General features: G+C 37.7%; 1 protein-coding gene across 1 annotated transcript in view; it reads right to left on the minus strand.

Moving 5' to 3' along the window:
- The window catches only part of LOC129232461 (kyphoscoliosis peptidase-like), a 170,772-nt gene that overhangs the window by 24,155 nt on the left and 132,273 nt on the right, over positions 1–14,344 (minus strand). Inside the window, exon 7 of the mRNA XM_054866606.1 lies at positions 6,274–6,431. Coding sequence (XP_054722581.1) covers positions 6,274–6,431 — 158 coding nt within the window. The remainder of the gene's footprint in view (positions 1–6,273; positions 6,432–14,344) is intronic.

Consider the following 14,344-nt stretch of genomic DNA (forward strand, 5'->3'; position numbering starts at 1 on the left):
GGCCATTATTGGCGATATTTAGAGAGTTTACCAATGAATCACATAAAAATGTCCAGTATTGGGAAAATTTATCTGCATAAAACGTTTTTTTTGCTTCAGTTCGCAACAAACTTGGGGTAAAAAATTAAAGTGTTTCTTTGCCTACTCCAAGGCACTACTCTTTTCATTAAATTGGCGTAAAAGGAAGTCATGTGATGCACACATTAGCTCGTTTCTTTTTGCATCTGCCGGAAATCTGAAATCCTTTTTTGGAGCTATTTGCACCATCGACAGCCGAACAACCACCTATTTGACTCCATTTAACACATGCTAAAGAAATGTAAATACAGTCGAACCTCCATATATCGAACTTCCACATATCGAAATTTTCTATATATCGAAACCCCAGCAAATTCCTGTGTTCATTAAATAGAAAAATTGTTTCTATGTATCGAAAAAATCTCTATATATCGATTTTTTTTCGAGACATTCGTAGTTTTTTTCCCCTTATTACACTGTCTCATGAAAAAGGTTAGGGGAGAAAATTATGTTCACTAAAGGTAGCTACGAAACTCATAAGGAATCTGGGGTTGAGGGGTGTGTAGATAGGTCGTTGTTTCGTTCCAAAGTTCTTAAATTCCCTCAAGTTTATTTCAAATATCTCAATTGTAACCAGTAACATTGTAAAATCAGTTTCAAGTCATCCCTTTTGTCTGTTGATTATCGTTCCTAGTCGTTTTAGCAGCAGTAAAAAACATTCAAGTTAAGTAGATTGATTTTTTACTTTTCTCTCGATTTGTCAAAACGAAAATCCCCTAATGTTGCAGATCAGGTTGAATTGCCGAAGAATGAAGATGTATGAAGGCGCAAAAATGTAATTTCTTATTTTTTTAAAGATTAACTTTTATTTAATCCAATGCTCGTATCAATTAGAAATTAGGTTTCATACACGAAAATTAGCTTTAATTTTAATGTTTTAGGAGATTTTTAGGATAAAGTAAGATTGTTTCTATATATCGAATTTTTTTCCGGCAATTTGCTACTTCGATATATGGAGGTCCGACTGTATCAGCAGCTATGCTGTCACTGCGAAGCACTGGATCAAGTTTGCTCCAAAATGGCGGATGCGTCGGCTCCTCCACTGTAGGGGCCCTATCTGTGACAACCAAAGCGAGAACAGTGTCTCTGTCATTAGTCACCCTGGTTATATCCCGTTTGTTACAGTGACAACGAAAGTGTTGCGATGGGTGCACTCCAAATGAATTAATCGCAATGGTTGGCAATGAAAATATATTTTTCACGTTCAAGGTGGAGTGGTTCTGAGATCGATTGGTTCTGTTTTTTATTCTTTTCGTGACCAGAATCTCTGAATTTTAGATTTATATGGTTTTAGCCTTCCACTTAGTCATTTAGAGTAGCTTTGAGCCATAATTTCTTTATTTTAAACTGCCACACTTGTATTTTGAAAGTTTTAGTGTATTTGTTTATTCGTAGGACAAAACTAAAGAAATGTTTCTAAGTTACGGCACAGTGATCCAAATCTAAGAAGGAAATACAGGGTGTCCTGAAATAGGCTGACTGTTTTTAAAAATTTATAAGAGAGAAACGGTTAATGATTTAAAAAAAAATTAACTTGAATTCTGAAATTTTGAATTAAAATTATGTTTTTCGCAATCACGAGTTGCGACAGGGCATACTCATTGAGGGCTATAGTTTCTAGAAACAGCTCCTGTACCCCCTAGCCTACCCCTCCTCTTGAGCAGTTACGTGTGTATAGTTGTGTATGTGTGTGTGTGTGCAAGCGTGTGTGTATGTGTAGGCGCGCGTGCGTGCATGTGTAAGCTTGTGTGTGTGCGTAGACCTGTGTGTATGCACGTATTCGTGTGTGTATGTGTGTAAATGCTTGTGTGTATGAGCGTGTGTGTGTGTATGTGTGTGTGTGTGTTTCTATGAGCGTGCGTGTGTGTAGGACATGGACGCCATCGAAAAGGAGAAACGGATTTCAGCAAGCAGTGCTCGGAGCCGCGCCTTCAGAGGCCGGACAGTGGGCGGTGGTGCTGGTGTGCCTGGTCCAAGCTGAAAAAGGAATCAAACGCCAAGGACGGTCAAATGAAAGCAATAAGCAATCGTGATTGCTCAAAAAAAAGAAAAAGAAAGCAAGGCTGCATTTATTCTCCTCAAAATGAACTTATGATCGTGATTGGGGAAAAAAAGACACTGGAGAAAATGAAGAAAAAAAATAATTTGAATTATGACATCTTGAATTCAAATTACGTTTTTCGCAATCACGTGTTTTTTTTTGCGTGTGTGCAGGCATGTGTGTGTATGTGGGTATATGTGTGTGTATATATGTTTATGTGTGTGGGTATGTGTGTGTGTGAGTGTGTGTGTAAGTATATGTGTTTGTGTCTGTGTGCAGGCATGTGTGTGTGTAGGCGTGTGTTTGTGTCTGTGTGCATGCATGAGTGTGTGTGTGTGTGTGTAAGTATGTGTGTTTGTGTCTGTGTGCAGGCGTGTGTGTGTGTGTGTAGGCGTGTGTTTGTGTCTGTGTGCATGCATGAGTGTGTAGGTTTGTGTGTATGTGTGTGTGTGCGTATGTGTGTATGTGTGCGTGAGTGTGTAGGCATGCGTGTGTGTATGTATGCGTGTTGGATATGGACGCAACCAGGAGACTGTTTTCGCCAGAGAAGCAGCATCGTGAGGCCGGTCGACGGTGGTGCTGCAGAGGGAGGCGGTGGGAAAATAAAATCAGCGTAACACCAAAAACAGTCAAGTGAGAACAATAAGCAATCGTGATTGCTCTAAAAATCCTGCAGAAAATTTGTGTGGCGATCTGTAAGTTTTTCCTCCCAGAGTTGCAAATCTTAATTCAAATATTTTACAATAGATGGCGCTGCAGATTGTAAGCCCGTAAATCAAAGAAAGATAATAAATTACATCATACTTTTTCGAAAAATGTTTAAATGAACAAAATTACATAACAATATTTTCAAAATGTCTATCGTTGGCTGCAATTACAAGCCGCAGTCGGTGAAAAAATCGGTGAATTTCAATTCTTCCTTTTTGACTTGCGGGCTCACTATCTGAAACGCCACCTGTCGAAAAAATTTTGAACTAAAACTTTGAACTAGTGGGGAAAAAATTTACGGCCCATCACATTAATTGTCTGCAAGAATTCGTTTGTTATCATTAACGGTTTTTCCGATATAAATTTTTTAAAACAGTCAGTCTATTGCATGACACCCTGTAGATTTATTAAACTCAAACAGCGCTGACAAAATCTACGATACACTCTATGGAAATTTAGAAGCATTCCCGAAAATAATAGGCTTTTAATGTGCCTAACCTCTGCAGTAAAATATCTGAAAAAAATCAAGAACGATTTTGAAAATAATAGGCATTTAATGTGCCTAATTACTGCCAGTAACATATCTGGCAAAATTTAGGAACGTTTCTGAAAATAATAGGCTTTTAATGTGCATGATTTCTTAAGTAAAATATCTGAAAAAACTCAAGAACGATTCTGAAAATAATAGGCATTTAATGTGCATAATTACTGCCAGTAATATATCTGGCAAAAATTAGGAACGTTTCTGAAAATAATAGGCTTTAAATGTGCCTGATTTCTGCAGTAAAATATCTGAAAAAATCAGGAACGATTATGAAAATAATAGGCATTTAATGTGCCTAATTACTGCCAGTAACATATCTGGCAAAATTTAGGAACGTTCCTGAAAATAATAGGCTTTTAATGTGCCTGATTTCTGCAGTAAAATATCTGAAAAAATTCAGGAACGATTCTGAAAATAATAGGCATTTAATGTGCCTAATTACTGCCAGTAACATATCTGGCAAAAATTTAGGAACGTTTCTGAAAATAATAGGAATTTGATGTGCTTAAATTCTGTCAGTATCATATCTCGTGAAATTCAGGAACGTTCCTGAGAATAACAGGCATTTAATGTGTCTAATTACTGCCAGTAATATATCTGGCAAAATTCAGGAACGTTTCTGAAAATAATAGGAATTTAATGTGCCTAAATTCTGCCAGTAACATATCTCGTGAAATTCAGGACGTTCCTTAAAATAACAGGCATTTAATGTGCCTAATTTCTCTCAGTAACATATCTCGTGAAATTCAGGAACGTTCCTGAAAATAATAGGCATTAAATGTGCGTAATTACTGCCAGCAACATATCTCGTGAAATTCAGGAACGTTCCTGAAAATAACAGGCATTTAATGTGCCTAATTACTGCCAGTAACATACCTGGCAAAATTCAGGAACGTTCCTGAAAATAATAGGCATTAAATGTGCGTAATTACTGCCAGCAACATATCTCGTGAAATTCAGGAACATTCCTTAAAATAACAGGCATTTAATGTGCCTAATTTCAGTCAGTAACATATCTCGTGAAATTCTGGAACGTTCCTGAAAATAATAGGCATTAAATGTGCCTATTTTCTGCCAGCAAAATATCGCAAAATTCAGGAACTTTCCAGAAAATAACAGGTAATTAATCTGCCTAGTCTCTGCCAGTAACATATCTTGCTGACTCACAGTGGGGCGAAAACGCCAAAAAGCGCTTATAAATGTTTTCTTTTTCCTATATTAAACCAATTGAGGATTAATATAGGAACTCTTTGCACAGGCCTACCTCTTAGGCAATCAGAACTGAAATTTTAGAGCCCTTCGTCTACTAGAAAGCTGAAGGGAGCCTTTAGAAAGTTGAAGAACCACAAGTGCGGGAATTTACAAAAATTGCTTTTATGCACTCTATAATTTTTTTTGAGCAATCACGATTGCTTATTGCTTTCATTTGACTGTTTTTGGCGTTCCTTTGATTTTATTTTCCCACCATAACCCTCCGCAGCATCACCGTCGACCGGCTCCTCACGATGCTGCACCTCTAGCGAAAACCGTCTCCAGGTTTCGTCAATATCCTACACGTACACGCATACATACACGCACCTACACACATATACATATATACACCTACACACATACACAAACACATACACACACAAACACACACACACACCTTCACACTCACATACACACAACTACTTACACACTCATGCCTGCACACATACACAAACACATACACACACAAACACACACACACCTTCACACTCACATACACACAACTACCCACACACTCATGCCTGCACACAGACACAAACACATATGCCTACACACACATACACATACCCCCCACACCTACACACAACTACCCACACATTCATGCCTGCACACAGACACAAACACACATGCCTACACACACACACATACCCCCCACACACACAAACACACGCATACATATACACACACACTCGTGATTGCGAAAAACATAATTTGAATTCAAGATGACAAAATTCAAATTAATTTTTCTTTTTTTTTCTTATTAAAGGCGGGTACATTTAATTTTTCCCGTGCCCAACGATAGTAATAGGAAGAAAAAAATGAGTCATCGAATTCTCAAACCGAAAATCGGTTTTGATCAGCACCAAAAACTTCGGAATTCAAAGTTATTTTTTTCAAAACACTCTACAAAAAAATGTCCTCTTATGTCCTCTCAGAAATTAACATTAATTAGTCATCAATGGTCTGTAGAAAGACCCTGAAAAGGAATTAGCTGTGTAAACCCGCGAACTTTGGATCCTGAGCCCAAACAAATCGAAAAAACTCACTCCATAATAATATGCCTGTGTAAACAAACAAGCGAGAGAAGTTTAGAAATATTTCTAAGCGATTTTTTGCGTTTTCGCCCCCCCCCCCCCCCCGACGTCAAAAATAGTGACGTCGGGATTTGGTTGGGGTGAGATCTTTAAACTAAGGCCCCTATAGTGGATGAGCCGACGCATCCACCATTTTGGAACAAACTTGATCCAGTGCTTCGTAGCAATAGCATCGCTGCCGATGTTTACATTTCTTTAGCATGTGTTAAATTCAGTCAAATGGGTGGTTGTTCGGCTGTTAATTGTGCAAACAGCTCCAGAAAAGGATTTCAGCTCTTCAAATTTCCTGCAGATGCAGAAAGAAAAAAGAAATGGATAATTAATGGCCCGCGAAGTGACTGGCAGTCTGGAAAGGACGCCAATTGTTTCCAAAATTTCGCCAATGTTCACCTTCGCTCTCTGACTCTCTTGTTACCTGTTTGGCGAATAATTGCCAATAAAGGTAGCTTTCCGTGTTGTACGCTTGCTCCAAAATGGCGGATGCGTCGGCCTCTCCAGTTATAGGGGTTCTACTTTAAACAATCCTCTTAACGCTCCAAAAGAAAAATGAACTTTACCTGTTCCCCAAGTGATGTCGATTAGCCTCCACGATCCGAATATGAAGACAGCATTCCACGCATGCGTGATATCTTCTCCTGGGTGGAACTGATGTCCGGGCCGGTAGTCGAAGCCTTTTGCAAAACCATGTACTCGTTTAACCCGGATGTTAGCCAGCCTGTAAAATAAAAGATATTGGTACCGTTTTTAAGATGTTTTCTCCATAGACTAATAATAAGAGTAGACCGAGCTATGGCAACCCTTTTGCTACTCATAAACCAAACCATGTGACTGGTGGATATCCTAGCAATAGCGGGCGTTAATCGTAGCAGACGATCAACGCCAGCGAGAAATAAAATAAATAGAATTGATGGAACACGGAAGAATGATCTTTTATGGAGTTCGATTTGTAAATTTGTTATTCTAAGTTGTAAATATTTTGTTAATATAGTGAGTTTTTCGTTTAGATAGTATTGTGCATTTTCTTTAGTCAATTTCAATAACTCTCTAAGCAATAAAAGATACAAGCGACCAAGAAGAATCAGCAAACGGTAAGATTTTTACCTACAGTTTCAATTTAAGATACCGATTAGTACATTTTTGCGTTAACGCAAAACGTTTACGCCATTTCGATCACGCCAACGCTGACAGCTCCAAATGAAATAAAAGTTACCGAAAACTGATCAAAAACTATTACTAATGTCAAAATAATGCATAACTAAAAGAAAAACAGTTCAATCTCTGCACCTGGAAGTTTTTTTTAATGAAAACACATTGTCTTAAAATACATGTCGAGTGCCAAACTGTAGATAATGCTGCCATCTAGCAACCATGCTGCCAAAGTCTTCGCCAAGCCCTTCCACTAGTCACATGATACATCTATGAACCAATTTTCTTCATCAGCAAGAATGAAAAAGCTCGGTCTACTCTTATTATTAGTCTATGGTTTTCTCTCTTGCTGTCTGCCTCATGGGGATAGTTTTAGATTACTAAATGCTTAGAAAATCGCCCGTGATGGTATGACGGATGAAAATTGCTTCTAAATTAGAACGAAGCCATTGCCTGTTTGGTGATATTTTGGTAGTTGAAATTTTAACACTAACTCCAGTGGATCAACCCTGAACTCCAGTAGGTACCGTTTATTGTTGACCACATTTTCGCTTCTTCATTCCCCTGAAATGACAGTCTTAACACTAAAACAGTTAAGTGACCGGATCGAGTTCAGCCTTGTCACAATGAAGCCTTTCCCTGCTTGTTAAACATTACCAAAACATATTATCAAATTTTCATGCCGTGGCGCGAGTTTCATTGTTGATGACGTCAGGAGCGTAACTCGATCATTGGCTATTATATATATGAGGATGCCTCGTGTACTAACATACCACGCTCTCGTCTACACATGGATTATTTATGTAGTTAGAATTATTAAGAAACATGCGGGTTACTGGATCATCGGCTGTTATTTATATGAGGACTATAAAATCGCCCGTCAAGATATGACGGGTGAAAATTGCTTCTACATTTGAACGAAGCCATTGCCTATTTGGTGATATTTTGAACCATTTTAACCCTAACTGTAGTGGATGAACCCTGAACTCCAGTAGGTAGCGTTCATTGTTGACCACTTTTTCGTTTCTTCATTCCCCTGAAAAGACAGTCTTACCAGTAAACCAGTTAAGTGACCGGATCCAGTTGAACCTTGTCAAAATAAACCATTTCTCTGCATGTCAAACATTAACAAAAAATATTATCAAATGATCATGCCGTGGCGCGAGTTTCACTGTTGATGACGTCAGTAGCGTTTCTCGATCATTCGCTATTATATATATGAGAATTCCACACTGCGTAAGAAAAGTGTTTTTTTCTTCTCTTAAAACTTTGAAGTTTTACGCAAAGTATAAGAATGGGTCTACCATGCTGAGTAGAATGAAATCATTACGGTAAATAAGAATAATAACAGTTCCAAAATGTCTTATTGGACAAAACATTGATTCAGGAAATTTGAATGATAATTATGTGACTGATGAACAATAATTTTACGGCACAGGGATGGAGGAAACAAGTTTTAATGAGATCGCATATATTCTTCTTTATGTATATCTTTATCTTCTTTATATTTACTATTAATAAAGTTGAATGTCCCTCTGTCTGTCAGGATCTCTGAGACGCGCGCATAGCGCCTAGACCGTTCGGCCGATTTTCATGAAATTTGGCACAAAGTTAGTTTGTAGCATGGGGGTGTGCACCTCGAAGCGATTTTTTGAAAATTCGATGTAGTTCTTTTTCTATTCCAATTTTAAGACCAAAAATATCATAAGATGGACGAGTAAATAACGAAACTATCATAACGTGGAACCGTAACATGGGCGCAAGCCAATTGGCGAGAAAATTCACCATATATTATTTGTAAATACTCAGGTGAACCAAAAGACCTTTTCATTTTCTACTACGGGCATAGTCGTGCGGGTACCACACTAGTTACTAATAATGAAGCTGAAAGTCTGGATGTCTGGATCTCTGTGACGTGCATAGCGCTTAGAAAGTTCGGCTGATTTTCATGAAATTTGGCACAAAGTTTGTTTGTAACATGGGGGTGTACACATCGAAGCGATTTTTCCAAAAATCGATTTTGTTCCTTTTATACTCCAATTTTAAGAACATTTTACCGACAAAATTATCACAACGTGGACGAATAAATTACGTAACTACCATAACGTGGAACCGTAACATGGGCGAGGTAGGAAATTGGCGAGAAATTCATCATCTAATATTTGTAAATATGCAGGCGAACCAAATGACCTTTTAATTTTCTACTACGGGCAAAGCCGTGCAGGCATCCCTAGTAATTATTATTATTATTTCTAATAATAAAGCTGAAAGTCGCTCTGTCTGGATGTCTGGACCTCTGTGACGCGCATAGCATCTAGACCGTTCGGCCAATTTTCATAACATTTAGCACAAAGTTAGTTTGTAGCATGGGGGTGTGCACCTCGAAGCAATTTTTAGAAAATTCGATTTTGTTCTTTTTCTATTCCAATTTTAAGAACATTTTCCAGAGCAAAATTATCATAAGAGGGACGAGTAAATTACTAAGTTATCATAACGTGGAACTGTGACATGGGCAAACCAATTGGCGTGAAATCCGCCATACATTTTTTGTAAATATACAGGCGAACCAAAAGACCTTTTAATAGACAATAAAATATTTGTTGGCGCTCTCAGCTTCAATGAGATGGCATCTGTCTCTAGCTCGGTTATTGTCTATTCCAGACTGATGAGCACAAAACAAGGAAGAAACTGCAATCTTTCAATGGCATAACTAGGCTTTATATTTTAAATTATCTAATGGGTTTGTGAACCAAGTGGTCTTTTAATTTTCTACCAAAGGCAGGCCATGCGGGTACTGCTAGTACTTAGTAATAAATGAAATAATATCTTGTTCGGAAAACGAACTGGAGTTTTAAATTTAGGAGGTTATTTTTGATAAGTCAGCACAAAAATTCAAGTTTTAAGAGATGCTATAATTTGCAGTTCCACTAGTAGACTATAGGAGGCGCTGGAATAGCTGGCTAATGTTAGCTGAAAGAAGAAAAACAAACATATGCCTTAACTTATGACCAAATTTTAAGCTTAGTAAATGACAGTATTATTTCAGTGGGGAATGTATGTGTGTGTAGGAATATGAGTTTGTGCCTTCGTGCAGACATGGGTGTGATGAATGTGTGAGTAGTTGTGTGTCGGCATTGAGTGTGATGAGTGTGTGGGTAGTTGTGTGTAGATGTGTGTGTATGTGTAGGTGTCTGTATGGGGGGGGGGTATGTGTTTGAGTGTATGGTGGTGTGTGTGTGTGTGTGTGCGCGCGTGTGTGTGTGTGTAGCTGCGTATGTATGCGCTTGTGTGTAGGACATGGATGCAACCTGGAGACGGTTTTCGCTATAGGAGCATTGTGAGGAGCCGGTCGACGGTGATGCTGCAGAGGGTGTTGGCGAGAAAATAAAATGATAGCACATCAAAACAGTCAAATGAAAGCAATAAGCAATCGTGATTGCTCAAAAAAAAAAAAAATAATAAATAATAATAATAATAATAACACGGAGCGAGGAAAATCTTTTATTTTAAAAAGTTTAATGTTTAATAATTTTTTAAAATTGTCGGATTTTTCAAGCAATGCATGGCCTTTATGACGTCCCAATCATTAATTTTTTAAAATGTCCGATTTTTTAAACAAGGCATGGTCTTTATGACGTCACAAATGATGTTCTTTGGCTCGTAGTCCAACGGCGCGCTGAACGCTGACGTTTGCTGTCTACCGCGTTTCCAGCTTATGATAATTCAGAAGCGAATTAAATATTGCGCTCTACGCTTACTATCAACCATATCGTTGCCAGTACATGAGAGTGAAGATGCCAATTGAATATTTTGCTCTGTGATTGGTATTTCATCACTTGTGATGTCATGTGCAGAAGCGTAAAAATGGAAATTGAACCGATTAAAATAATTTTTAAAAGTATTAAACTTTGCTAAATTATTTTAAAAAATGATCAAATCCTACGTTTTAAAGCATGCTCTTTCAGAAAAAAAAGTACTTTTACAATTTCGGAAAAGATCCTATTTGTTGCTCCAGAGCTCAAATACGCTACTTTGCGGTGGTAACAATGCTACCGAAAAGGGTAAAACATTCCATTCCACGTGTTTTCTTTGGGGTAAATGACAGGCTTCAGACAGTTTATGGTGTAATGTAATTTCAGAAGAATAGAAAAGAAAGCTTCCCACAAACACGATAAAAAATTACTGTCATTCACAAAGCGTCAAAGCAAGTTAAAAGTTACGGCATGCGTTCGTTGAGCAATCACGATTACTTATTGTTCTCTGACTGTTTGAGTCTGTTTTGATGTCCTTTGATTTCATTTTGACACCGCCACCCTCCACACCATCACCGTCATCCGGCTCCTCACGATGCTGCTAATATAGCGAAAGCCTTCTCCAGGTTGCATCCATGTCCTACACACACGCGCATACATACACAACTACACACACGCACACACGCATACATACACACACACGCATACATACACACACAACACACGCATACATACACACACATACACCTACACACACATACACAAACACATACATACACAATTACATACAGACACCTACACATGCACACACACACAAATACATACACACACAAACACGCATACATACACACAAACACATACACACACATACACAAACACATACACACAATTACATACAGACACCTACACATGCACACACACATACAAACAACTACCCACACATTCATGCCTGCACACAGACACAAACACATATGCCTACACACACATACACATAAACCCTCCCCCCCACATACACACATTCATACACACAACTACTCACACACGTATGCCTGCACACAGACACAAACACACATGCCTACACACACATACCCCCCATACACAAACACACACGCCTACATACACAAACTCGTGAGTGCGAAAAACATTATTTGAATTTAAGATGTCAAAATTCAAATTAATTTTTCTCTACTTTCTTTTGGAAACATAATTTAACGATCTCCAAATATAAATACGAATTTCTTTTTTACCTTTTTCATCCGCCATAAGACAGTGTCTGCAGCGCCCTTTATAGTTTATTGGAGTTGCGAATTGTTTAGTATAATGTGAAATAGCATGAGAGAACTTAACAAACACAGCATCCATAAAAGAACACTGCTGAATCAAAGCCTTGAAAAGTAGAAAAAATGTTGAGTTGAACTGCAGTTAGTTTCTTTAAAAACATTTCTTGGTAAACAGTCGGTGATTCTTCCCTTTTCAAATATAGGTATGTGTTTAATTTCTTTTTATTGCTCAACCTGTTATTTAAATGTACATTCCAGTTAATGTTACGTTATTCAAATGTTTATTGTAGTTAAAATGCGAAATGAAGGGAATTTATCTACAAATTTTTAAGCAAAATATGTTGCTAATAAAGACATTATAATTTTAAAAGCCCCCAAAGTGAATTATCTTGGGAACTACTTTGATATACCCCCCCCAAATCGGAAATTTGGCGACTTTTTTTGTTTTTGTTGACACAAAACTTTGTTGCCACAAAAATTGTTGCCGCAAAACTTTAAAAAAAAACTCAAAAAAAGGTACAAAATACAAGAAAATACTAAATTTGGCAACAGCAAAAAGCTAAAAGCTGAAAAAACCTAAACTGGCAACACCAAAATAAGAAACAGCAACCCTAAAAAGTCCGTAGGAAATGCCAGATTTGGCGCGTAATTTTTGGGGGTGTATATCAAAGTTATACCTTATCTTTTAAAACGTCAATAAAATAGTGACGCGATTTGGTACTTTTCTCTTAAAGATACTTCACTTGGTTTGGCGACTCGTTTACTTTCAACCTTGGATATTTCGATAAATGGGAATCTGGCGATCTTTCTTCATTGGCGTCAATTTTTGGCTCCAGCGCCTGCGCGAGAAGTATTTTTCTTTGCAAATCAAAATAAAGAGATCGGAAACATCTATTCACATAGGGTTACTATAAATCAGCAGGGTTACCAAAATAAAAGTATTTACGCCAAAAATGAGACTACCGCGCCAGATTCCCAATTAACGAAAAATCACCAAACTTGGCGGCAATAGAAACATTGTTTACATCGATTGGCGATGTCTACAAGTATATGGCAAGTCTAGAATTGGGGATATTTCGATAATTGGGAATCTGGCTCTGTCGTCTCATTTTTTTGGTGTAAATAATTTTATTTTGGTAAACCTGCTGATTTATTGAATATAAAATATTACTCAGAATTTAGAAATTGAAGTTGTTGACTGCGAAATTTTTGATTTGGAATAGCGATCAATAATTAAAATCGGGGGATATTTCGATAATTGGGAATCTGGCGCTGTCGTCTCATTTTTGGCGTAAATAATTCTATTTTGGTAACCCTGCTGATTTATAGTAACCCTACGTGAATAGATGCTTCCTATCTCTTTGTTTTGATTTGCAAAGAAAAATACATCTCGCGCAGGCGATGGAACAAAAAATTTACGCCAATAAGAAAGATCGCCAGATTCCCAATCATCGAAATATCCCCTAAAAACGCCAAAAATAAGCGGGATATTTCAATGATTGGGAATCTGGCGTGGTCGACTCATTTTCGGAGTAAATACTTTTATTTTGGTAACCCTGCTGATTTAAAGTAACCTTATGTCAATAAATGTATCCTGTATCTTTGTGTAGCTTTTCAAAGAAAAATACCTCTCGCGCAGGAGCTGGAGCCAAAAATTGACGCCAATGAAGAGAGATTGACAAATTCCCAATTATCGAAATCTTCCCAAAATAAGAAACAGTTACTTACGTATAAACGGCACTTTTGTTACAGATTTGGCGGTTTTTATAATATTTGGTGATTTTTTTTGTTGCCAAAACAAGGCAACAAGGAATCCAAAGGATAAGTGCGTGTGCGTGCGAACATCAAATGCGCCAAATTATTGCTCTTTATTGGCACATTATTGCAACTTCTGCTGCGGTGGCACTAATACGTAAGTACCTAGAAACACGCCTAGTGACGTACGGGGATGTTTCGATAATTTGGAATCCGTCGATCTTTCTTCATTGGCATCAATTTTTGGCTCCAGCGCCTGCGCGAAAGGTATTTTTCTTTGAAAATCAAAACAAAGAGATCGGAAACATCTATTCACATAGGGTTACTATAAATCAGCAGGGTTACCAAAATAAAATTATTTACGCCAAAAATTAGACGACCGCGCCAGATTCCCAGTTATCGAAATATCCCTTGACGTACCGTTAACGAAAAAGTACCGAATTATTCTAACTTGGACTACTTGGCACGTTTCCAAAACTTTCGCCAAACTAATCAAAACAAAACGCGTATTTGCTTCACAATTGTTGCCAAAAGCAATGTGGCCGACGGTTAAAACTTGGTGTTTAATTTCAAGACAAAATAAGCGATTAAAACAAGACACATTGATTGTATGAGCGAGACACTGATCTATATAGCTACTGGAGTGAGATCCGTCATAATAACGTTTTCTGCGTACAAGGTTAAAATTTAAATAG

This window comes from Uloborus diversus, unplaced genomic scaffold, assembly GCF_026930045.1.
Source record: "Uloborus diversus isolate 005 unplaced genomic scaffold, Udiv.v.3.1 scaffold_12, whole genome shotgun sequence".
Taxonomy (NCBI): domain Eukaryota; kingdom Metazoa; phylum Arthropoda; class Arachnida; order Araneae; family Uloboridae; genus Uloborus; species Uloborus diversus.